Source organism: Poecilia mexicana, unplaced genomic scaffold (assembly GCF_051168715.1).
Source record: "Poecilia mexicana isolate PSO_F unplaced genomic scaffold, ASM5116871v1 scaffold_7, whole genome shotgun sequence".
Lineage (NCBI taxonomy): Eukaryota > Metazoa > Chordata > Actinopteri > Cyprinodontiformes > Poeciliidae > Poecilia > Poecilia mexicana.
The window spans coordinates 8,591,227-8,613,343 of record NW_028263376.1 but is presented as its reverse complement, the minus strand read 5'-3'; the positions used below and the strand labels follow the sequence as shown (position 1 = coordinate 8,613,343).

The 22,117-nt window shown below is 38.4% G+C and overlaps 3 protein-coding genes across 4 annotated transcripts; 2 read left to right on the top strand and 1 right to left on the bottom strand.

Moving 5' to 3' along the window:
* Nucleotides 1-1,309: 1,309 nt before the first annotated feature.
* Nucleotides 1,310-5,062, top strand: LOC148158283 (solute carrier family 35 member E2A-like). Its single transcript, XM_088007002.1, has 3 exons — nt 1,310-1,379; nt 1,734-1,879; nt 3,867-5,062. Exons 1-3 carry the CDS (start codon nt 1,350-1,352, stop codon nt 4,093-4,095), a joined length of 405 nt encoding a protein of 134 aa, XP_087863128.1. The 5' UTR covers nt 1,310-1,349; the 3' UTR covers nt 4,096-5,062.
* Nucleotides 5,063-7,997: 2,935 nt separating this feature from the next.
* Nucleotides 7,998-13,086, bottom strand: LOC106934173 (methylated amino-acid transporter SLC25A45-like). The gene is made up of 7 exons (XM_015013916.2): nt 11,663-13,086; nt 11,257-11,395; nt 11,131-11,174; nt 10,980-11,051; nt 10,686-10,874; nt 9,440-9,674; nt 7,998-8,445 (listed from the first exon to the last, which is right to left on the bottom strand). Exons 2-7 carry the CDS (start codon nt 11,291-11,293, stop codon nt 8,165-8,167), a joined length of 858 nt encoding a protein of 285 aa, XP_014869402.2. The 5' UTR covers nt 11,294-11,395; nt 11,663-13,086; the 3' UTR covers nt 7,998-8,164.
* A 90-nt stretch (nt 13,087-13,176) lies between these two features.
* Nucleotides 13,177-21,897, top strand: LOC148158282 (mitotic spindle assembly checkpoint protein MAD2B-like). 2 transcript variants are annotated; one of them, XM_088007000.1, is made up of 8 exons: nt 13,177-13,484; nt 14,218-14,324; nt 14,419-14,490; nt 14,560-14,660; nt 14,768-14,862; nt 15,401-15,474; nt 21,061-21,153; nt 21,305-21,897. In XM_088007000.1, the coding sequence occupies exons 1-8, from the start codon at nt 13,445-13,447 to the stop codon at nt 21,341-21,343; spliced, it is 621 nt and encodes a 206-aa protein (XP_087863126.1). In that variant the 5' UTR covers nt 13,177-13,444; the 3' UTR covers nt 21,344-21,897. The 2 variants fall into 2 exon arrangements, with proteins under 2 accessions (XP_087863126.1, XP_087863125.1); XM_088006999.1 differs by having other exon boundaries at nt 13,184-13,484; nt 14,218-14,336.
* The last annotated feature ends 220 nt before the right edge of the window (nt 21,898-22,117 follow it).

The following is a 22,117-nucleotide window of genomic DNA, read 5'->3' as shown; positions in this document are numbered from 1 at the left end:
TGCATGATACATCTTGCCTCCTACTTGTAAACTATACCCATTTCATGTTTAAATTTGGGTCACTCTAACTAAAATATTTTAATATCTGTAAGTATGTAAAGAAGCATTATAGATCATTTCAAGACATTTTTTTTAAATTTATATGCTAAAACTGTGGGGGGGGTTTGTAGCTGCTTCAGCGCAACATTGTTCAGTTAGGGCCCTTTTGCTCAGACAATATTATTCTAATGCAATGATATGCAATTGATTACAAAATATTTATCAAAGCAGGGTACTTCATATGGCTGGTGCCTTACAACTTGAAAGTCTACACAGGGCCAAATCTACCAGATATGGGAGCTGGTGGAAATGTTGTCCTTTGCTAGGCTCAAATTCTACCAAAAAAATCAGAACTACAAACTCTTATAAAAAAGAACCTGCAGCCCTAAGTCCTGTCACTGATGTGAATCTGGTCGCTACAACCCATAGATAATCAGATAAACAGATGGTGATTCCCAGGTACGCCAAAAATCAAGTGCCAAAAATGTGATACACACTTTTTTTCACATCAGCAAGCAATTCCTTCCTGATGTTTAACATATAATAGGGAAAAAGACTAATTTCAACATCTTTAGTGATTCTAACTCTGCCAAACATACCCATGTACAAACACACAAATGCTCGTTTTAGTAATTTGCGCAAATGTACCATTCATTAATGAAAGTTAGTTGTTTATTTTATATTTGGTTAGTTGGAACCATGTCTGATTTATTTTTGTCAAAAAAGTTTTTTTTATGAATATAGTTTTTGTTTAATTTGTATTTAATTTTCATAATCACTGTAGAAAACTTGGCGTTTTAGACCCTTTGTAGCGCAACGTTGCCCTGAGGCAACAAACCCAAATCCAGTTCCGGGAGGTGTCGGGGTCCGATTTTATGATTGATATGTAATTAGGGACCAACAAGCTCCCAAAAGAATGCAGGAAAATATTTTTTCCCCCAAAAAATGAAAAAGTCATGCCATAGAGGGTTAATTAACACAAAATTTTAGCCAGTTATAGCCGCAGGAGAGAAACTTGATGTGTGAATCAAACATAAACTGGAGATGCGCTTTTATTTTATTTTAGTTAGAGTAACCCAATTTTAAACATGAAGAAAAGTGATGTATAACTTACAAGTAGGAGGCAAGGTGTAGCATGCACCACAGCTACAAAACCCCCCCACAGTTTTAGCATATAAATTAAAAAAAAATGTCTTGAAATGATCTACAATGCTTTTTTAACATTGTGTTTTAAAGACTCTCTAAATCAGTGTTGCCATTCTCGTAGCCCCCCGGAACTGCAGTTTTACACCAGTGCAGCAGCAGTCATTATGCTGATCCCTGCCTGGCTGTTCCTCCTGGTGAGTAAACACACATTCCCTTATTTATTTTCATCTGAATTGTCGATGCAGCTAATTAAATATCTTTAGAGGCCGTAGTCCCATTAAAATTCTATTAAAACAAATTGAAATGCTTGCCACACATCATGTGAACATCGTGTGTAGCTGTCCTTGTACCGCAAAATTGCTCAGATAAAATCTCATTGAAGGTTTTGATTATAAAGCGACAACATCTGAAAACATGATGTGGTACAGGGTGCTGGGCGATGTATCAGCCCAGCTCTGTTTGCTGAGGTCAAAGTGCTCCACTGATGACTGATAAGACTGAAAAAGTACAGATGGAATAATTAATGACTCTTGTCTCCATGTTTCCAGGACGTCCCGGCAGCTGGAAAGAGTGGACAGAGCTTCTTGTTCAATCAGGATGTTATCCTGTTGTTGCTTTTTGACGGCGGTCTGTTTCACCTACAGAGTGTCACGGCCTACGCCCTGATGGGACGGATTTCCCCCGTCACTTTCAGGTAGCACCAGTCCACAAACTCTCACCGGGAACGAGGGCTGTCATGATGACAAATTTTGATGAGCCATAAATTGTCCCAGAAATGATTGAGATAAACAATATTATTGTCATTTTAAGACTTTTTTTCATGTAGAAATAGTAATAATGGCTTATTAACCCTTTCATGCATAGTGGTCACTACAGTGGACAGCTGTCTAAAAGCCATTTTCTTGTGCTTCTTGTGGATTTTTATGTTATAAATGCACTGAAGTGGACACTAATGCATCATAAAATACACTATCAACTACTGGCCATCAGCTGCAAATGCAACAAGTTATTTTTTGTTAAATCCAATATGGCCGACAGACAAAAAAATCATCCCAACCGACAGATAATCCCTAAAGAACAATACTACGGTACTGATGCATTTTTCAAATAACAACTTTGTATTTGGAGAAAATTACAATTGATCACTTAAAATAAAATATTTTTTTATGCCTTAAGAAAATTTAAAAAACCCTGACACAAAGGATCATAATTCATGCATGAAAGGGTTAACACTCGACACTTTAGCTATCCAAAATGAACTAACAAAACAATCATTAAAACAAATTATGAAGTCTCTGTAGCCAAAATTACATTTCAGAAAAATAATAATTCTTAGGGCACAAACAGGCAAAAGCGGCGGATAGTACAAACTAAATGCTTCATACTGGGAGACAAATGTTTGCAGAGTTTCTCAAAATGGTGGCTTTTCAACGACATGTAAGGGGAGCATCTCTTTAGCGACTGTTGTCCAAACAGAAACATCTCGCTCATTTTCATTTACATTGCAATTAATTGAAGTATTGCTTATTGTGACAGGCTTACTGGGAACCATTTTAATTTGCTTTAATTTATCTTCCTGGACCTATTTCAACATTTCACAACAGACTTTATCAGGTGAGCTTTCCAGAGGTGAGCTATTGAACGTGTTCGCTGTTATCTCCAGCGCAACAAAGTCCAGGTGAAGTTGGGATTAATCCTGAGATAATGTGTTGTGTGTGGTCACATGTACTCCCTCCTAATGTTCACCACAGTTTAGTCCTAATAACCCACTCTTATTTTAACAGAGTAAAAAAAAAGATGGTGACTGGTTTTGCTGGTTTGTTGAGAAAAGGAAAAACTAACCGTCACCTGTGAAGGCTGTCAGATTAATCGCTGTGATTATTCCTTCAAGTTTGAGTGAAACCTGCGATGAAAACATAGGAGGAAATAAATACAATTCTAAGAATAGCTAACAGCAGATGCCAAATTAAATTGCGTAAAAAGTGTTGCAGTGAAAATAAGACACATTATTTCCTTTTAGAAGCCTTAGAGTCTTATCACTGTTCACACTCGTAATAAAACGCTGCGTAAAAGTGTGCAGAGAAAAAAAGCAGATGTTGGTGCTAATTCTCATATCAAGTTTTCAGAAATGTGTTTTAAATGGTTGAAAGATCCTTGAAGGAAAGTAAGGAAACTTGTTTAAAGTGACTTGCTTGGTTTGAATTTGACCTGTTTGCTGTGAGTCAGCAGAAATCAGAGATGTAATATGCTGATCCTTTGCTGTTGCGCTCATATCTGCGGTGAACATCAGCGCCGCAGAACCTCTTTTATTGCTGATCTTCACTCGGCACACCGCAGCTCAAACTGTGGTATATTCAGACATAAAATTTTATCTGATTGTACAGATCTGACCATCCACATGGCAGCTGAGAAAGAAGAGAAGTGTGGTCAGATATTGATTGTAATTCAGCAAGTTCCCTCGACGAACCCTAAGGTTTTTTTCTCTTGTCTTAAATTTATTTCGAGGCGGCATTAAAATGTCTTAAATTTGACTTGCTGAGTCCTGCAGACACCCTGCAGAGGCACAAATATGACATGGAAATGTAGGTATGGTTTCACACTGTATAGTCGACGAGGAGCAATTCTGAAGGTGTGCTTGAGATTTAAAAACCCAGCAGCAACGACTCTTCCCTCATCCTCAGTGTCGCCAGCACGGTGAAGCACGCCCTGTCGGTTTGGCTGAGCGTCATCGTGTTCAGCAACCAGATCACCCTGCTCAGCGCCACCGGCACCGTCGTCGTCTTCATCGGCGTCCTCCTGTACAACAAGGCCCGGCAGATCCAGAGGGAGACTCTGCAGGCCATGGTGGCCGAGCAGAGCAGCAGACCACTCCTGCGGGACCAGGACTTTGAACCCTCACAGGTGAAGTGAGGATTGAATGCCACATATTCCAGATAAACACGGCCTTCATGGAGGCAAAGTTGAACGGGGACATCTGTTAGATTAAACCCCTCTGCATTCCTGTTGATACGAGACAAACACTATTTCTTTACCACCCGTTTTAACCTCATGAGCCCTTTAAACATCCTCGTTTTGTGTCTTTTATTTTATTTTTTTAAAGCGGTCAACATGAAAAGCTCAGGGAAGTGCTGCTTGGTTCTTTATTCTGTGGTAGAGACGTTGCTAAACGTGTCGGAGCTGCAGCTTTTAAACTGTCTCGGGTTGTGCAGTCCGAACTGCGTCGTCCAGCGCATCCTTAAAAACTCACTGAAGGTTATAAATATGTGAAAGACTCTTTGGTGCCTGAATTTTGGTTGTTGTTGTTGTTTGGCTTGACACATTTGTAGGAAAATGTGAAATATTAGAAAGCCATGATTTGCATTCTAGGAATGCTTCTGTCGTGTAAATGTTTGTTTTTTGTTTCTGCAAACAAAAAAAAAAAAGAAAAAAAAGGACTTTGTGACCACAGTCATGTTGGCTGGAGTTTGTGTACACAGCAGAGTGTCTTATGACACACCGGTTATCAGTCATCATCTCTATTATTCTTCTACTCTTTCATGAAGTTTTGTGCCAAAAGGTGCAGCTCACAAAGGATCCTTTGTGATCAGATTTACAGCAAGAGCTGAACGAATCGAACATAAACATTTTATCAACGTTCAGCCTTCGCTTTGCGTTGTTGCTTTTCGTTTGCGGTTTGACCGTTTTCAAGTTTGTGCACATAAACAGACGTGGATGTTTTTGTTATCTTCTAACTTAAATCTGTTTTAAATAAAGAAGGTGAAAAGAACCAACCATAAGCTGTATGTCTGAGGTTTTCCAAACTAAAGATGTAAATCTATCTGTGAGAGTTTATCGATATGCTGTTCACTACAGAAAAATAAACGTTTTCCTCCCTGCAGCAGGTTGTCTAAGTCATTCATTTGGTCTGCAAGTCCTGGCCGTCTTCAACCTTTACAATCCAAGGAGCCATTTTCTGCCCTCAGTCGAGGTAAATAAAACGGGTCTAGAGCCACAAATATTACCTGACCTTTTGGAAAAAAAGACCTTTTTTGACAAATATCTACTACAGAAAATCTGTTATTTTTAAAGAGCAACAACTCTACTCCTATTTTAGGTTTTGACACAAAAGCAAACCTTTTCGTAAGGATAATGACTACATTTTCTTATGTGGGATGTTGATAGTTGCACAAAGTTTCGAGCATAATAAAAAAAAAGAATTTTGTCATTCTGTCATGGGAATTAAATGCAATTATTCCATGAAATAAAACGCAAATGGGAGCACAGAATCATATTTTGTGCTCTATGGTTGATTATATGACCTGAGTAACTTAATCTTTATTTAAAATCTATAGAACTATGGTAAGAGTTTGCAAACAAGCCAACACAGACTTTAATAGGTAAAAATGCTGCCTGACATATTATCTGAACACATATATGCACAACACACCAAAAGAATTCTCTGATATTTTCAAGGAAAAAAAAAAACACTAATAAAAGTGACCCTTTTTAATACAGTTCTTCATTATTTTACAGTACATACAGCATAAAGTGTATTTGAAAGTTGTGTGCAGAAAAAACACGTTTCACATTGATGACCTGCTTCAAGGCAAATCTCCTCGGCTTTGAAAGTCTAAAACTAGTTAAACACATAAATTTGGATCTTGACAGCTTGTAATAAAACCTTCAGGGTCAGATAACAACACTCACTGCACTTACTATAAGCAAACCAGCAGAATAATTCAAAACATTTCAAATGTTCTGGGATTAGGACTGGCCTAACAGATCACCTAAATCTGCAAGAAGAGTGGAGACCTGTAGCATCTTAGAGGTAGATGTGTGGATACAACATAAATGTTTAAAGGTTCACATTTGTAGCTACCAAAGGACTTGGAAAAGCCAAATACAGGTGCTGGTCATAAAATTAGAATATTGTGATAAAGTTCATTATTTTCCATAATGTCATGATAAAAATTAAATTGTCATATATTTTAGATTCATTGCACACCAACTGAAATATTTCAGGTCTTTTATTGTTTTAATTTTGATGATTTTGGCAAACAGCTCATGAAAACCCAAAATCCCTGTCTCAAAAAATTAGAATATTATGAAAAGGTTCTCTGAACGAGCAATAAAAATAATCATCTGAATCAACAAAGTAACTCTAAACACCTGAAAAAGATTCCTGAGGCCTTTAAAAACTCCCAGCCTGGTTCATTACTCAAAACCGCAGTCATGGGTCAGACTGCTGACCTGACTGCTGTCCAGATGGCCATCACTGACATCCTCAAGCAAGAGGGTGAGAAACAGAAAGAAATTTCTGAACGAATCGGCTGTTTGCAGAGTGTTATATCAAGGCACCTCAGTGGGAAGTCAGTAGGAAGGAAAAAGTGTGGCAGAAAACGCTACACAACGAGAAGAGGTGACCGGACCCTGAGGAAGATTGTGGAGAAGGGCCGATTCCAGACCTTGGGGGAAGCAGTGGACTGAGTCTGGAGTAGAAACATCCAGAGCCACTGTGCACAGGCGTGTGCAGGAAATGGGCTACAGGTGCCGCATTCCCCAGGTCAAAGGTCAAGCCACTTTTGAACCAGAAACAGCGGCAGAAGCGCCTGACCTGGGCTACAGAGAAGCAGCACTTTGGACCACTGTTGTTCAGTGGTCCAAAGTACTTTTTTCGGATGAAAGCAAACTTTGCATGTCATTCGGAAATCAAAGTGCCAGACTCTGGAGGAAGACTGGGGAGAAGGAAATGCCAAAATGCCAGAAGTCCAGTGTCAAGTACCCACAGTCAGTGATGGTCTGGGTGCCATGTCAGCTGCTGGTGTTGGTCCACTGGGTTTAATCAAGGGCAGGATCAATGCAGCAGCTATCAGAAGATTTTGGAGCACTTCATGCTTCCATCTGCTGAAAAGTTTTATGGAGATGAAAATTTAATTTGGTCTGGAATCGGCCCTTCTCCACAATCTTCCTCAGGGTCCGGTCACCTCTTCTCATTGTGCAGCGTTTTCTGCCACACTTTTTCCTTCCTACTGACTTCCCACTGAGGTGCCTTGATATAACACTCTGCAAACAGCCGATTCGTTCAGAAATTTCTTTCCGTTTCTCACCCTCTTGCTTGAGGATGTCAGTGATGGCCTTCTGGACAGCAGTCAGGTCAGCAATCTGACCCATGATTGCGGTTTTGAGTAATGAACCAGGCTGGGAGTTTTTAAAGGCCTCGGGAATCTTTTTCAGGTGTTTAGAGTTACTTTGTTGATTCAGATGATTATTTTTATTGCTCGTTCAGAGAACCTTTTCATAATATTCTAATTTTTTGAGACAGGGATTTTGGGTTTTCATGAGCTGTTTGCCAAAATCATCAAAATTAAAACAATAAAAGACCTGAAATATTTCAGTTGGTGTGCAATGAATCTAAAATATATGACAATTTAATTTTTATCATGACATTATGGAAAATAATTAACTTTATCACAATATTCTAATTTTATGACCAGCACCTGTATGTGAATCTAAAAGACGTTTTATATGGTTCTAAACATGAAGAAATTAAGGACAATAAATGAAACACCGAGTCCAGTCATGTCTGTAAAGTATCTGTGATGATTATGCCCCTGATTTGTACAGTGCACATACTTTGGGATGAAGGGTGTTTGCTACTTTTGCTGTGACGGCTTCGTTTGACTTTTTATTAATACTTAACCATTTAACCTAAGCGTTAGGTTTTAATGTTGAAAATAAGCGTATTTGCACATCTGCAACATGGAAAAGTTTCTACAATAAAAATATTGGATTCTCTGTTGTGTTACTGAGGTATTTAGGGACAGCTAAGCTGCTTAGCTTTGTGTATCGTTTATCAGAGCATACATTATCTCACATTAAGACAAACTTTGGCTGTTTTAGCCTTGATCTGTGTACAGCAAAGAAATTTGCAAACAGAGATATCAGATGTAGCATTAACTTTCTCGCGTCCTTTGGCGTTCATTTACTGCAAACAGTTTTGTTATTTGCCTGGTGGACAGAAGCTCTTCAGCAGGCTCTCGTAGGTCAGGAAGGTCACGGCGTTGACGGGGAACGCCCTGACGCTGTTCAGCAGGAGGCCTTTGAAGAAGACTCTGACTCCTTCCTCCTTCAGGCTCACCTTTATGCAGTGCAGGACCCCGCTGTACTGCTGACCACCAGCTCCGGACATCTGGAGCCGAGCTTTCACAACGTCCATGGGCGTGGCACACGCCCAGGTCACCACGCCTGCCACGCCCCCCGCCATCAGTATGGCAAAGGTACCTGAAGACGTAGGAGACATTAGCATTCTCTTTGGATACCATGGAGATCTTTGATGGTCGGGTGTTTTAAAATTAAATCACCATAAATGCAATTTTCAACATTTCATCACATCACCACCATTAAGTTAAAAGGTTTTTCATCTGACGTGATAGACTAACACAATTTATTTGATTTATTTATTCAATTATTTTGAAAATGATCGCAGTATAAAATAACAGATATAAACAAGGAATGCAAAAGACATATTTTTGTACCACAATAATCTTAACATGCTTGAAAAGGAGTAGGAAGAAGTAAAAAAAATAAAAATAATTAATAGCGCCTAAGTGTGAAGTGGAAGGGAAATTTCTAAATTTTGTTCAAACAAAAGTATAGAAAGTTTAGTGTGAAATTCTGTTGGGTCGTTGCTTTGTGTGCATTTCAAAAACACAAAATCTTACCAAGTACTTTTGGTCTGTCTAGTGCAAATATCTTAGTGCAGTTGAAATAAGACAAAACTAACTTGCAAGTATCTGTTCAGCAAGATATATGAGTTAACATTAATACTTTCTTAATATGGATGAAAAAGTACTAATTCCAATGGCAGATTATCTCACTTTTAACAGGGAAAAATCTATTGTTTTAAGTGAAATAATCCGCCAGTGGAAGAAGTATTGTCAATATTATAGTAGTACTGCAGTACTATCTCCTACCCACACACCGAAGAAGTTACATAACCTCTGGCCTGTAATTTAATAATAGACTTTCTGGCCTAACTTTCTACTTTTCTTTGGTCATTTTTGAAAGCCGGCATTGGTCTTGGTTGTTTACTGTCTTATTTGTGCAACATTTGCTCTTGTGGTTGTGTGAGCAGCAAATATGAACCGTATAGGTGTGACTATTTACAAGTATTTTTTTTTTAATTATGATGTATTGAACAGTAATTAGATGACTTTGGCCTTCATCCTAGCATACTCTGAGTCATGGTTTCTTGTGTCAGTGAGCTTAGCCTGACCTGGCTCTTCTCCAGTCTCAGTCAGAGCCTTACGAATGAGCTCATAAGGCAGGAAATAGAGTCCATAGCACGGTACGTCCCTCAGAGCCAGAGCTGCCCCTCCTCTGTAGAGACCCCGGACCCCCTCCTGCTGGAGTATGACTGCCACACAGTGTACGGGTCCACGGTACCGCTCGGCCGTTGTTTGACCCTGCAGGCGCACCTTCACCAGATCAATCGGGGCACAAACCAGCACCTGGAAGTAAAGGATTTTAAAGGGATAATCCAATCAAATGACTGAAGATGTAATTTGTTGAATGTATTTTTTGGCTCTTTGTCGTTTACTGTCCCATGAGCATCTGCAATGCTTCAGATCACCAAACAAACTTTAATGTCAGTCAAAAAAGAAAATAGTAAGTTATGGTAAGTGAATGCAAAATTTACATTTCAAATGATGATTTTGTGTATTAAGAGGAAGATATTTCCAAACAAATAAGAAAATATAACTTCCCTCTTGTTAAATCAACAATTACATTTGATTCATTTTATCTGACACACCTTTATCACTGTTGGTGTAAAGGGCAATTATATTTTAAAACAGGGCCAGATTGGGTTGGATACCCTTTTACCCTTGTTATTGAAATCCTCCTTTGAGAAAAATGCTTTTTGCGTTTAATCGGGTTATAACTGTGTGTGATATTGAAATTAGTGTAATCATTTGAAAAGATAAATTCTACAAAGCACCAATGCATTTTTATGGCATAAGTATAAAGTTTCTCATTGAAATATTAAACCAAAACCAGCCAAACACTTCTTGTACTTCTCTTTTTGTTCTTTTTGTCTTCATCTTTCCAAAACTTTACTGTTCTGTTTTGGGCATGTGCTGCCATCTGCAGGCAAATTAAATAAATGATTTATCAGCTTTAATAAATGTTCACTATCTGAAGGCAGGCTTGGTTGAAATAACATCTAATAGATTAAGCATTTGCTTTTTGACTCACACTCCAGATGGGCAGACTTTCTAGCAATTAAAAAATCTGTAAGACATCACTGACTTCTTCTTTCTTACTTAAAATACGTCCTTGATCATATTAAAATTCATGTCACAATGAATATGCTTTTGCTTGTTTTCACACTTTATGTTCTTTAAAAGAACAATCTTCATTCTGAAGCTCAAGCTCAAACAGAATCACAGCTATTTAAATGCGTCTGGGGCTCTGTAAGAAGATGTTTGTGTGAAAACCGATGAGCCGATGAGTGAGCTTACCTGCACGATGCCTGAAAAGCAACCCGCAGTAAAGACTTGCAGTGAAGACACTTGTTTGCAGTGCCTGGCGAGACGGCGATCAGACTGAGAGAGGTAATCTAAAGCGTTACTGTAGGAGCCAAAGACAATGGAGTTGGCGAGGCCAGTGGTCAAAACAGGGAAGGACATGCCCTTGAAGAATCCATGGAACTGATAGAGAAGATACAAAACATTAACATCAACCTCATAATCCTAATTGCAACAGGTCTGTGCTTCATCGAAAATATCAGACAAAACAAAGGATGAGTCACCTACTCCTTCGTTCAAGTATGTCTTAGTGACACAGTCAAATATCCCTTTATACACAGACTTGGCTTGCAGACGCACCTACAGATAAAACATTGTTCCATCACGAGCGTGATTTAGACACGATGACACATTAACAGGTTTCAGAGCTACACGTAACCTTCACTGTGTCCAACGGATGTCCCACTGCAATCCCCACTGCACCTGCAAAAGCCAGCAAGGGAGACGTTGTCACATCAGCCATTCAAGCATCCATGCTGCATTTGCTTCACAAGTATTTATCTACCTGAAATGCTCCCAGCTACAAATTCCAGAAATGGCATGACTTCACAATCTGCAAGGAGATCCAGGTATTTGTGCCCTTTCAACGGTTATGCACAGCAATGCATTTACAGCAGCTTATGTGCAAACTCCACCATGGCCAGCTGTTGGATAGTTAATATGTGAAGAAGTAAAAAAAAAAATCTAGGTGAAAAGTGAACACTCTGCCAGTCTGTAGCACTTTTTGCAGTAGATAAGCCTCTCTGAGTTGTAACAAGTGTTAAACCACAAGCATTTTACTTTCATCAGAAGGGTGAGTTTGGTTGGACAGCTTAGGGTTGTACAAAAACAGCAATTCCACATGCAGATTATGTCAATGTGAAACATGGCCGCTAAATAAGAGGGTTGTGAAGTGAGACCACAGTGCTTACCATCTGAAAGTGTCACCTCATTGTCATAACTTCCTGACACATCTGCTTAAAGTAAAGCTGTCTACATCCTTGCATAGAATTACAGGTTGTGTGTGATCTTTGGCTTCAACTCTGAACAGGTTGTAAAATCAGCCCAGTCGGATTTTCAAAATAAAAGACTTCATTGACTTTTGTGTGTTACAAATGTGTGGATGTGGACCACACATCAACATTTCTCTTCATATTTATTTGCAGCGTTCTATTCTCAATTTTCTTTTTTTTTGTAGAACAGTCTAATGATACCTAGAACATGTGCAAAACATGATTTTTATTTTACTTTACAGATGTACAGCTTTTAAGAAACAGAAAACAAAAACAATAACTGCATTTGCCAATCATATAATTATATTAGTTTGGATTTGTTTGAAAACAGACGCAATTGCTGAACATTTATCTGGAAGAATATTATTTTAAAATAGCAATACATGTTATTTTCCACACTTTATTCTTCACATATGAAAAGCAAAATGCAACAAAGAAAAATTACTGTTTGTTTATAGCATGTTGCCACGCAATACGAATATCTTGCATCTGTTTCCAGACTTTGCCACATTACAACCACAACCTCCAATATGTTTAATGGAATTTTAGAAACAATACAAAGCACGGTGGAAAATGTGAAGGGGAAGAAAAAATATGAAGGGTCTCTTTATGAAGCTGTTTATTCACTAATGTTTTCTGGCAAACCTCTGATATTGCCACAGAATAGCTGCACCAGCTGTATAGAGATTGTGGCTGTAATATTAATAAAATATGGAAAAAAAATAAAGTGTAGGAATCATTTTACACATCTTAAACTGCATGTTAAATAATTATACATTTTTGCACAGAAATGGGAAGTACAAAAAAAATCAGCTAATATAAAAGACCAGAAAGGAAAATAAAACATGCCAAAAGAAGTTTTGTCTCATCCAAATGACATGAGCAATGAGAATGAAGTAGCTGTCAAGAATTTGTTCAATATGTTAATTTATTTATTTTTTCTTTTCTTGCTGAAGTAATCCATTCCATTGTCATACCCACTTGTCCATGCAGGGTCACAGGGAAGATCCAGCCGGTATGGACTAGAGGTGGGGTACAGCCCTGACAGGTCACTAGTCCATCACAGGGCAAAGCAGAGGCACACAAGGCGTGTGTGTCCATAGTCCTTTAGACACACAGCTGAAATTTCATTCTATTAATTAAAGGGAAATGCACGTGAATTACTTTTTTTAAAAAGAAGTTTTCTGTTAAAGCAAATTTATCCAAATTTCTTTGAAACCGAACTGATCTGTTCCCCTATTGCCCAGCTTAATGGCAGAATGCAACGTTTTCTAAACTTTAAGAGATTTCCCCCAAATTTAAATTTAAAAATACGTAATACATCTGGAAGAACGGAGAAAAACAAAACCAACCGCGCAAAAGGTTAATTTTACGTCATCATTGTTGGACCACTGGGAGCAAGCGAAAACAATACGCTGCGTCATTCACGTGCGTCAAGAGGCTTTGGTATCCTCGGCAACATCACGAAATTAGCCGCTCTTTTGGTTGAGAAGATTATAATATACCAATTTAATTTTGTTTGCGTTGCTGTCACTGTTCTCTGATTATAGAAGGTCATTTTAACTCTTGACATTTCTACCAAACAGCGACACAAAAGAGGAATGTTAAGCAAGTAGCAGCAAAACGAACACTTTACTGCTTCCCAAGCAGAGCTAGCCGAAGAAGCATTTTTCCTCTATTCTCTTTGTTGGGAAATTAACAATGACAACCCTGACAAGACAAGACCTTAACTTTGGACAAGGTAAGACAGTCAAACTAATAAAACTGAGTTGGTTTTCTTTTTTGAAGCTGTGTGCTCCGAGTCCTCGGAAAGCATAGCAGCACGTTTCATAGCTTCTTGTTGTTTTAATAAAGGGCATTCGGACAATATTTGAAAATTGTTAGAGAGATGAAATAAGTGGAAATATATGGTAGATTACTCATTTTGTGGGGTTTTGATTATAAAATAGAACATTAAATTTGTTTTATGGTGCTGGAGTTCATCGTTTAGCTGTTTTATTCTTATTCTAAACAATAAGAACAAGCTACGGATTCACGGCTAGTCAGATATTTTAGCGGGGTTTGATTTTAACATAAAACCCCCAACCCCATTTGAGGCTGGTGTTGTGTAAATAAAACATAAATCTTCACTCCGAATGTGAAAACCTTGTATGCAAACCTCTTGAACTTTTTTTCACCTTTTGTCACATTATAATCACAAACTTCAGCTGTTTTGATTAGATTTCTTTAGAAAAAGTGTGGTTTATGCAAGTGTTTACACTCCTATAGTCCATACTTTGCAGAACCACCCTGTGCTCACGGTGTGCCAAAAGGCAGTTTTAGTTTCCTGCTAAAACGGTTTTATTTATCACTACATGATTTGACTAATGTAACATCATTAAACAACTTCCTGTCGCAGTTTGGTTGATGTGTTTCATCATACTCCCTTAAACAGTGCATAACTGGCCTGATTCAAGGTTACTCCTCTCTTCCAGTGGTTGCTGATATTTTGTGTGAGTTCCTGGAGGTCGCGATTCATCTCATTCTGTACGTGCGTGAAGTCTATCCCTCTGGAATCTTTCAGAAGAGGAAGAAATACAACGTACCAGTGCAGGTAGAGATTTCCAAATTAGTGCATGACATGTCTAAGATGGATCTGCTTGACTGTGTTCTGTTTTTGGCTCAATTATCCTCAGATGTCCTGTCACCCTGAGCTGAATCAGTACATCCAAGACACTTTACATTGTGTGAAGCCACTCATCGAGAAGGTAAGACGAGTTCGGAGCTGACAGGTTTGTTTTTATTCTCGCTGATGGTTTATTATGTTTACGTCACAGAACGATGCAGAGAAGGTGGTCGTGGTCATCATGGACAAAGAGCATCATCCGGTCGAGAGATTTGTGTTTGAGATCTTCCAACCTCCTCTGCTCTCAATCAGGTTTCCATCCTCTTTTTACATCAGCAATACCCAAAAGGCAGCTACCTTTTGTCAAAGTCATTTTAATTGTATTTGTGATCACTAACTGGAGTAATTGATTGGCACAGCTCAGACACTTTGTTGTCACATGTGGAGCAGCTGCTGAGAGCGTTCATCCTGAAGATCAGTGTGTGTGATGCTGTTTTAAACAACAACCCCCCAGGTGAGAGGAGTTATCATTATAACGGTAAAGACAAATAGAATAATAATCATAATGTGTTGAACATTGATTTAATAAGTCTGTTGCAACAAACAATTAATTAATCACATGATAAACCTGGCTTGTTAATTTCCATTCTGATGATGAATATTTTTTGAAGGGCGATTTTGTTGACAGAGTCATAATCCATGTTATTTATGGTTTTGGTCGTTCTTAGTTTTTATTTCTTTGCTTGTCTTATTTATTCTTTTCAGTTGTTTTATTTTGGATATTTAAAATGTCTTCCAGTTCCAGTCTGGCATGTTCTGTAGAAAATTATTATTATTATTCATTAGCCTATGAGTGGTTGAACTTGTGTTATTATGCTGTTATCAACATTTTAGCTGAAAATGGTCTCAAAGCGACAATATTATCATTCATCACAATCGTTTCTGGGACAATTTATGGTCCAGAAAAATTGGCTGTCGAAATTTGCCAAGTCGACGGCAGTAAAAAGATGTTGAAATGATAAAAACGGTGAAATGTGTCGTTTCTGTCTCAGGTTGTTCTTTCACAGTCCTTGTGCACACCAGAGATGCTGCTACACGCAACATGGAGAAGGTTCAAGTCATTAAGGTGAGTGTTTTTCAAGACTGTAAAATTATTTATAACCCTATGCCTTTTCACATTTTGTTTACAAGACAACAATCTTCCACACACTGTAATGGATTTTTTTTTATTAAAACATGTCATTTGCATTTATGTTCAGCCCCCCTTATTGTACTGCCCTCCAAAATTAAATGCATTTGTTAATTGTAGGTCAGCCTGTTTTTCCAGAAGTAAACGAGAAAGTGACGCGTTTAGGCAAAGTGATGTTAGAGCAGTAAGTCAGCTTTCTAAAACTTGATTAGCAGAGTTATACAGCAAAGTAGATATAAAGCAAAGCAAACTGTCAGGAAACTCTGGGGGAACGAATATCAGTCATTGGCAAAACTGAAACCAAAGAAAAATAACCAAAGAAATCCCAAAACAAAAAAGAAACAAGTACATAAATAGCATGCTGGTTATAAGTTGTGAAGTATTTATGCATCTTCTACAGTGTTGGTTTACTTTATGTTGAGATGTGTGTTACTTTCTTATAGAGTGCATCCAGGAAACATTCACAGCACTTCACTTTTTCACATTTTTTTATGTTCTCACCTTATTCCAGATTGAATTTAATTCATGTCTTTCCTCAAAATTCTACACAAATACTAAACTATGACAATGTGGAAAAAAGGTGCAGATATGTTTTCAAATTTCTGAAAAATAGGAGAGAGTGATTCATTTAAAACAACTTGAAATATTCTCTGACATAATATGTGGAAAAAGTGAGACGCTGTGAATACTTTCCAGATGCTGAAAAACAGTAACATGCAAATTACTGACAGGTAGATTTTAAAGTACTTTGCAAACACAATTAAATAAATATGGGTATTGTTTTATTTATTGAACTATTTTCAACAGATTTTTTCCATTAATAATCTGAAATAATCCCTCTTCTCTCAATAATACCCTCTTCAGAACTCACTGTCTCAATAAGTTTAAATGTAATAAATAAGTCATTACAATTTGGGAAATGCTTCTAGTGTGTAACTTACTTATTCTGTCTTGTTTTAAAGCAGTGGTCCCCAAACTTTTTCCTGTGAGGGCCACATAACTTTTCCCTTCTCTGGTGGGGGGCCGGAAATTGTTGACAGGGGAGGGGGAGGTGCGTTTCTCGATTGATTTTTACCCAGAAAGCACATGGGCAAAACCCATGAGTGAAACGGTCACTGGGACTGACTAGTATATATTCCATTGAGGGAATGTAACTATAACATATTAATTTCTCATATGTTAACATAAAGGCTCGTTTTGAAGTATAAGTTGCTACTTACAGGTATTACTTTGAAGAATTCAACCTGGAATGGGGCGTTCATAACAGACACGTGCGTTCATCTGCTCTACCGCTAGCAAACAACCGAACTGATTAAATAACATAAAAGTCAAGCAGTTCCCTAAAAGTCCAACAGATGGCAGCAATGCGCCATGCAAAACAAAACACAGCAGGGCCGAGCGCAAATCGTGACACCGCACCTCGTACTGGCACTTCCGGTGGCAGGTCTGACACCTGCCACAAGTGCCACTGCGTTCGGCTGACTTCGGCTGACCTCGGCACCTCTTACTGGCACTTCCGCTGACACCTGCCACAAGTGCCACTGCTTTCGGGACTAGCTGCCAGAGTTGCCACTGCGTTCGGCTGACTTCGGCTGACCTCGGCACCTCTTACTGGCACTTCCGGTGACACCTGCCACAAGTGCCACTGCTTTCGGGACTAGCTGCCAGAGTTGCCACTGCGTTCGGCTGACTTCGGCTGACCTCGGCACCTCTTACTGGCACTTCCGGTGACACCTGCCATTAGTGCCACTGTTTTCGGGTCTAGCTCTCAGTGTTGCTACTGACTTAGGCAAATGGACTACATATCCCATGATGCTTTATTACTAGTAGAAGAAGAACTTAAACACAGACGAAGAAGACAGAATTTAATAATTTTTTTTTCGCATAAATACTTATGTTAGCTGAATTCCTACACGTTTATTATATCATGTATGATTCGTTCATCCTATTTATTCACTAAAGTTCATCTGAATAATCCAGCCGACTCCTTCCGTCTTTGAATTAATCAAATACACAGAAGGTATCAGGGATGCCATTGGTTTCGGCACCTTTGTAACAGCTGAGTCTCGCCTCCACTAGAGCTGCTGTTAGATGTCCAGGATGTTTCAGAGCTGTCACAACTGTTTCCGATGTTTTGGGGGATGGCAATGACAGTTTTTTGAAAACGTGTTACTTATAATGCGTGTTTATAAAAAAAAATTCAATGGTAATTGTATATTTATCCATTTAACACTTTGAATATTTTTGACTGAGTTTAATTCAATCAAGATGGCCAATTGAATATACTATAAAGTGTCACTATTACAGTGGAACCTGTCACTATGTTCAAAGACACATCTGGTTAATCACACATCACTGATAGTTAATAGGACTTTTTACTTAATCAAAATGACATTCAACCCTTGCCCATGTTTATATCGCAGAACAGTGGCTGACATAGTGCAACAGGAAGCCAAATGTTGCAACTGGATAATAGTAATAATAATCAGACTCTGTATAACGTATATTGTAGAAATTAATAAAGTTTGAAAAATAAATTTAAGCTTAATGATCATAATTTCTCATGGAGGAATAATAAGTTATTTGATCCTGATGTAGTAAATTCACACGTTGACTAAACATGAATTTTACAGTAGACTTCAAATTGCTGTTTAAAGTATTTACATACAATGGCTAATAAATATTGACAAATCAATTACTATGCATATACTTTGTGACATAAACTTGAAAAAATGTTGAAACATATCTGCCAAATAAAATAATATGTAAACAGCACAATTTTCTTTGAAAAAATCATTTGCATCTTAAGTATAAACTAAAGTAATTTTTATTTCCAAAAATATGTAACATTCTTGTTCTTAATGCTGCTTAAGATTCACACATTGTCAAATTTTTTGAGGTGTAAATAATTTGTGTTTTGACTTATCAATATTCAATATTGGTGTAAAAAAATTGAAGTTGTTTTAACTTGAAAGTGAAAATCCTCCTGCTGCCTTGAAAATGCTGTTGAAATGCATTTTTTAGCTCAGATTTTAGTCATTCTCTCATCTTTGAATAAGAAAACTTTGAAGACAATGAACCGAACCAGAAAAAAACACAGAGAAGCAACCTTCATTTATGCCACACAAATCTGTAATAAACTTGACAAATAATGAAAAATAGCGGGGATTAAATGTAATAAATAAAAACAAGTAATAACTATTTAAAAATGATTAACTGGCATTTTTGGAAAATTATGATAACATGTTTCTTTTTTTAAAAAATGCATTATCTTAACAAAAAACACTGAAAGTTATAGTGGCTGCCTGGTCTATTAGATAATAGACCAGGCAGCCACTATAACTTATGACATCCTGTGCACTGTCATGGAACCAGGCTGAACATAATGTCACTCTGGAATTGTCAATATCTCATGTTGCCACTGTCAGAAATGTTAACTAATAAGTCAATATTAGTGAACTTACCCGGTTTAATAATCAATAGCATTATATTAAGGTCATTGTATGAAAATAATTATAATCCGGAACTGACAGGAGCTTGTCAGCACTGACATACCATGGCAACCGAGTGTCAGTTGTAGTGGTAGGTACCTACTGGTAGCTATTATCACCTGTTGCAGAAGAGGTCCCATCTGAAAGCGCAGGAGTTGTCTTTCTCTGTTTAAGTCTGAACACCGGCTGTATATTTAAATATGTATGAGAATTATGTTGTAATTAAGATATATTTTATTTCTATTTGTTTGATCTAAAGTTATTCATATGCTACATTCTGTCTGAAACAGATAGAGAATGAGGTTAGCAGCCTGTGGCACCCATGGCCACCTTACTTGTGTCACCTTACCCAGTGGTAAGGTGGCACAAGTGGCACCTTACCCAGAAGCCCGTGGCACAAGTGACAGCTTATGGCAACTGTCAACATGTTTTCACTGAGGCTGTTTATTGGAAACTGAAATTTGAGACTGTATAAAAAATAGACCAGGGCATATTTGCTTTTTTTAAGGGAACAGAATACTTAACAAGAAATGCAATACTTTGTGCCAGATCCACCATTATTTTCATTAATTATAAATTCATTCATATTAATTCTGACACAGAAGCTGTCACCAAAGAATATTATATTTCTATTCTATTGTTTTCCCCACTAAGCATATTTAAATATGCTGAAGTATGTATAATACAATTAAAAATACTTTAAAAATACAACTGTTTATAAATATGGCTGCATGTATAAGGTTTCCAGTAACAAAACAGCGTGTTATGAAAGATTAAATGTTCAAATACGTCATTGTGCCTGTTAAACATATAACGCTGAGTGGAGCGGTCGAACGCTATAAGATGGCCGCCCTAAATCTCGTGAGCAAAAATAGGCGAGAGGGGTCCGTGAGGCGTGGGAGGTGCCAGTATGAGGTCGTGGCAACCCTTGGAAGGTGCCGAAGTCAGCCGAAGTCAGCCGAACGCAGTGGCAACACTGACAGCTAGACCCGAAAACAGTGACACTAATGGCAGGTGTCAGAGGAAGTGCCAGTAAGAGGTGCCGAGGTCAGCCGAAGTCAGCCGAAGTCACCCGAACACAGTGGCAACTCTGGCAGCTAGTCCCGAAAGCAGTGGCACTTGTGGCAGGTGTCAGCGGAAGTGCCAGTAAGAGGTGCCGAGGTCAGCCGAAGTCAGCCGAACGCAGCGGCAGCACTGGCAGCTAATCCCGAACGCAGTGGCACTTGTGGCAGGTGTCAGACCTGCCACCGGAAGTGCCAGTACGAGGTGCCGAGGTCAGCCGAAGTCAGCCGAACGCAGTGGCAACTCTGGCAGCTAGTCCCGAAGGCAGTGGCACTTGTGGCAGGTGTCAGCGGAAGTGCCAGTAAGAGGTGCCGAGGTCAGCCGAAGTCAGCCGAACGCAGTGGCACTTGTGGCAGGTGTCAGACCTGCCACCGGAAGTGCCAGTACGAGGTGCGGTGTCACGATTTGCGCCTGCTGTCTCTCACAAAACACCCACAGTTTACAGGACACACTTCCTGGTAAAGAGCCCCCTGGTGGTTGAAGAAAAATCCACATATAAACCCGAAAATACAATAAATCTGAATGCTCTCTGGTATTGTTCAGGGGGCCGGACCAAATGTGGAGGCCCGCGGGCCGTAGTTTGGGGACCCCTGTTTTAAAGTTTCAGTGATTTCTTACTTCTTAGGTTCAGTTTGATTTATTTTCTTAATCCTTGAAGAAATACACATTTTTTTTAACATTAAACCTAATTCAGTTTAAACTGAATATCTAGTTCAACTTTCCATTTAACTTTCTTTTAATTGCAACAAAATAAGAAGGGAATTTGTTCAGCCCTAGTTCTTCCTGACCTTTGACCTTATCCAAAAATCAAATTTGGACATTTGAGCATGAACTGTGCTGTCAGAAGACATCCCAGTTAAATACATAGAAATTGAAATGTGACAAAACATGAAAAGGTTGACTTTGCTATCAAATGTAAACACAAAACAACCATTTGCATGTGTTCAGCCTCTTGTGTTTACATCTTCAGGATTTTCCATGGATCGTCGCAGACGACCAGGAAGTTCACATGAAGGAGCCGAGACTCATTCCACTGAAGTCCATGACGTCCGACATAGTGAAGGTCAGCTGAAGGAAAAATAAAACCAAAATCACTGTGATGTTTGAACGTGTCGAACATTTCCTGCGGAGCTGTTTGGTACAGTGTCTTTCATGTCACGTGTTTAAGCTTCTCTGTTTACTGCTCTTCATATTTGTTTGTTTGGTTGTCACAGATGCAGCTCTACGTGGAGGAGAGAGCCCAGAAAACGTAGCGAGAGACGACAGATCGCTCTGTGAAAAGCTCATCGGTGACAGCTGCACATCATAAGCAGAATATTTATGGAAGCCTGTCGGTGCAAGATGAGTTCATCTGAAAACGTGACATCAGGAAATGTGAAATATACCTCATGGAATATATCTGAGGTGCTTTCCTTTTGATGCATCTGGCATGGGGAGTCAGACTGAAACACTGGGATGCCGTTCGCCAAATCCTAAATGAAATATGCTGTTTGGAAAGGTGATATCCTGGTTGAAGTTGTAACTCTAGTGAGAGTACCATTAATACAATTCAAGGTGTGTTTATTGCTTTTGTTTTTTTTTGTAAAAGTACTGTTTGGTTCTGTCTCACTGTTTAATGAACAGTTTTTAACTCTGTTGTTCATTAAAAAATTACACCATGAATTTATTATGATTTGAAGTCAATTAACCAGAACTTGGATTAATTGGCTTCAAGAAGTGCCTATGTATTCATGTGTTGCCAAATCATGATGTGTTTAAATTTCATTGTTCTGAAGTAATTTTCAATAAAAAAGCATCTTGTTCTTTATTTATGGCAAAGTTCTTGGATAGATCGGTCACCAAGTTATTGGATGAGATCAAACCCTATGAACAATGATCATAGTGGAAATAATCTTTAATTTTACCAAAACAAATAACTCATGTTCCTGCATAATAGAAGTCTGTTGCTATCAAATTGAGTGGCTTCTTCATTCTTTTAGGTGCATATGGTTGATCTTTGATGATCTCAGGAAACATTCATCTTTAAA

Coding starts and splice junctions, on each gene's coding strand:
- LOC148158283 (XM_088007002.1), top strand. CDS start 1,350: ATGCTGATCCCTGCCTGGCTGTTCCTCCTG. Junction 1,380..1,733: donor CTGCCTGGCTGTTCCTCCTG/GTGAGTAAACAC, acceptor CCATGTTTCCAG/GACGTCCCGGCAGCTGGAAA. Junction 1,880..3,866: donor ATTTCCCCCGTCACTTTCAG/GTAGCACCAGTC, acceptor CCTCATCCTCAG/TGTCGCCAGCACGGTGAAGC.
- LOC106934173 (XM_015013916.2), bottom strand. CDS start 11,293: ATGCCATTTCTGGAATTTGTAGCTGGGAGCATTTCAG. Junction 9,675..10,685: donor GCTTTTCAGGCATCGTGCAG/GTAAGCTCACTC, acceptor CTTTACTTCCAG/GTGCTGGTTTGTGCCCCGAT. Junction 8,446..9,439: donor TGAGACTGGAGAAGAGCCAG/GTCAGGCTAAGC, acceptor CTACGTCTTCAG/GTACCTTTGCCATACTGATG.
- LOC148158282 (XM_088006999.1), top strand. CDS start 13,445: ATGACAACCCTGACAAGACAAGACCTTAACTTTGGACAAG. Junction 14,863..15,400: donor TTTAAACAACAACCCCCCAG/GTGAGAGGAGTT, acceptor TTTCTGTCTCAG/GTTGTTCTTTCACAGTCCTT. Junction 15,475..21,060: donor AGAAGGTTCAAGTCATTAAG/GTGAGTGTTTTT, acceptor TTACATCTTCAG/GATTTTCCATGGATCGTCGC.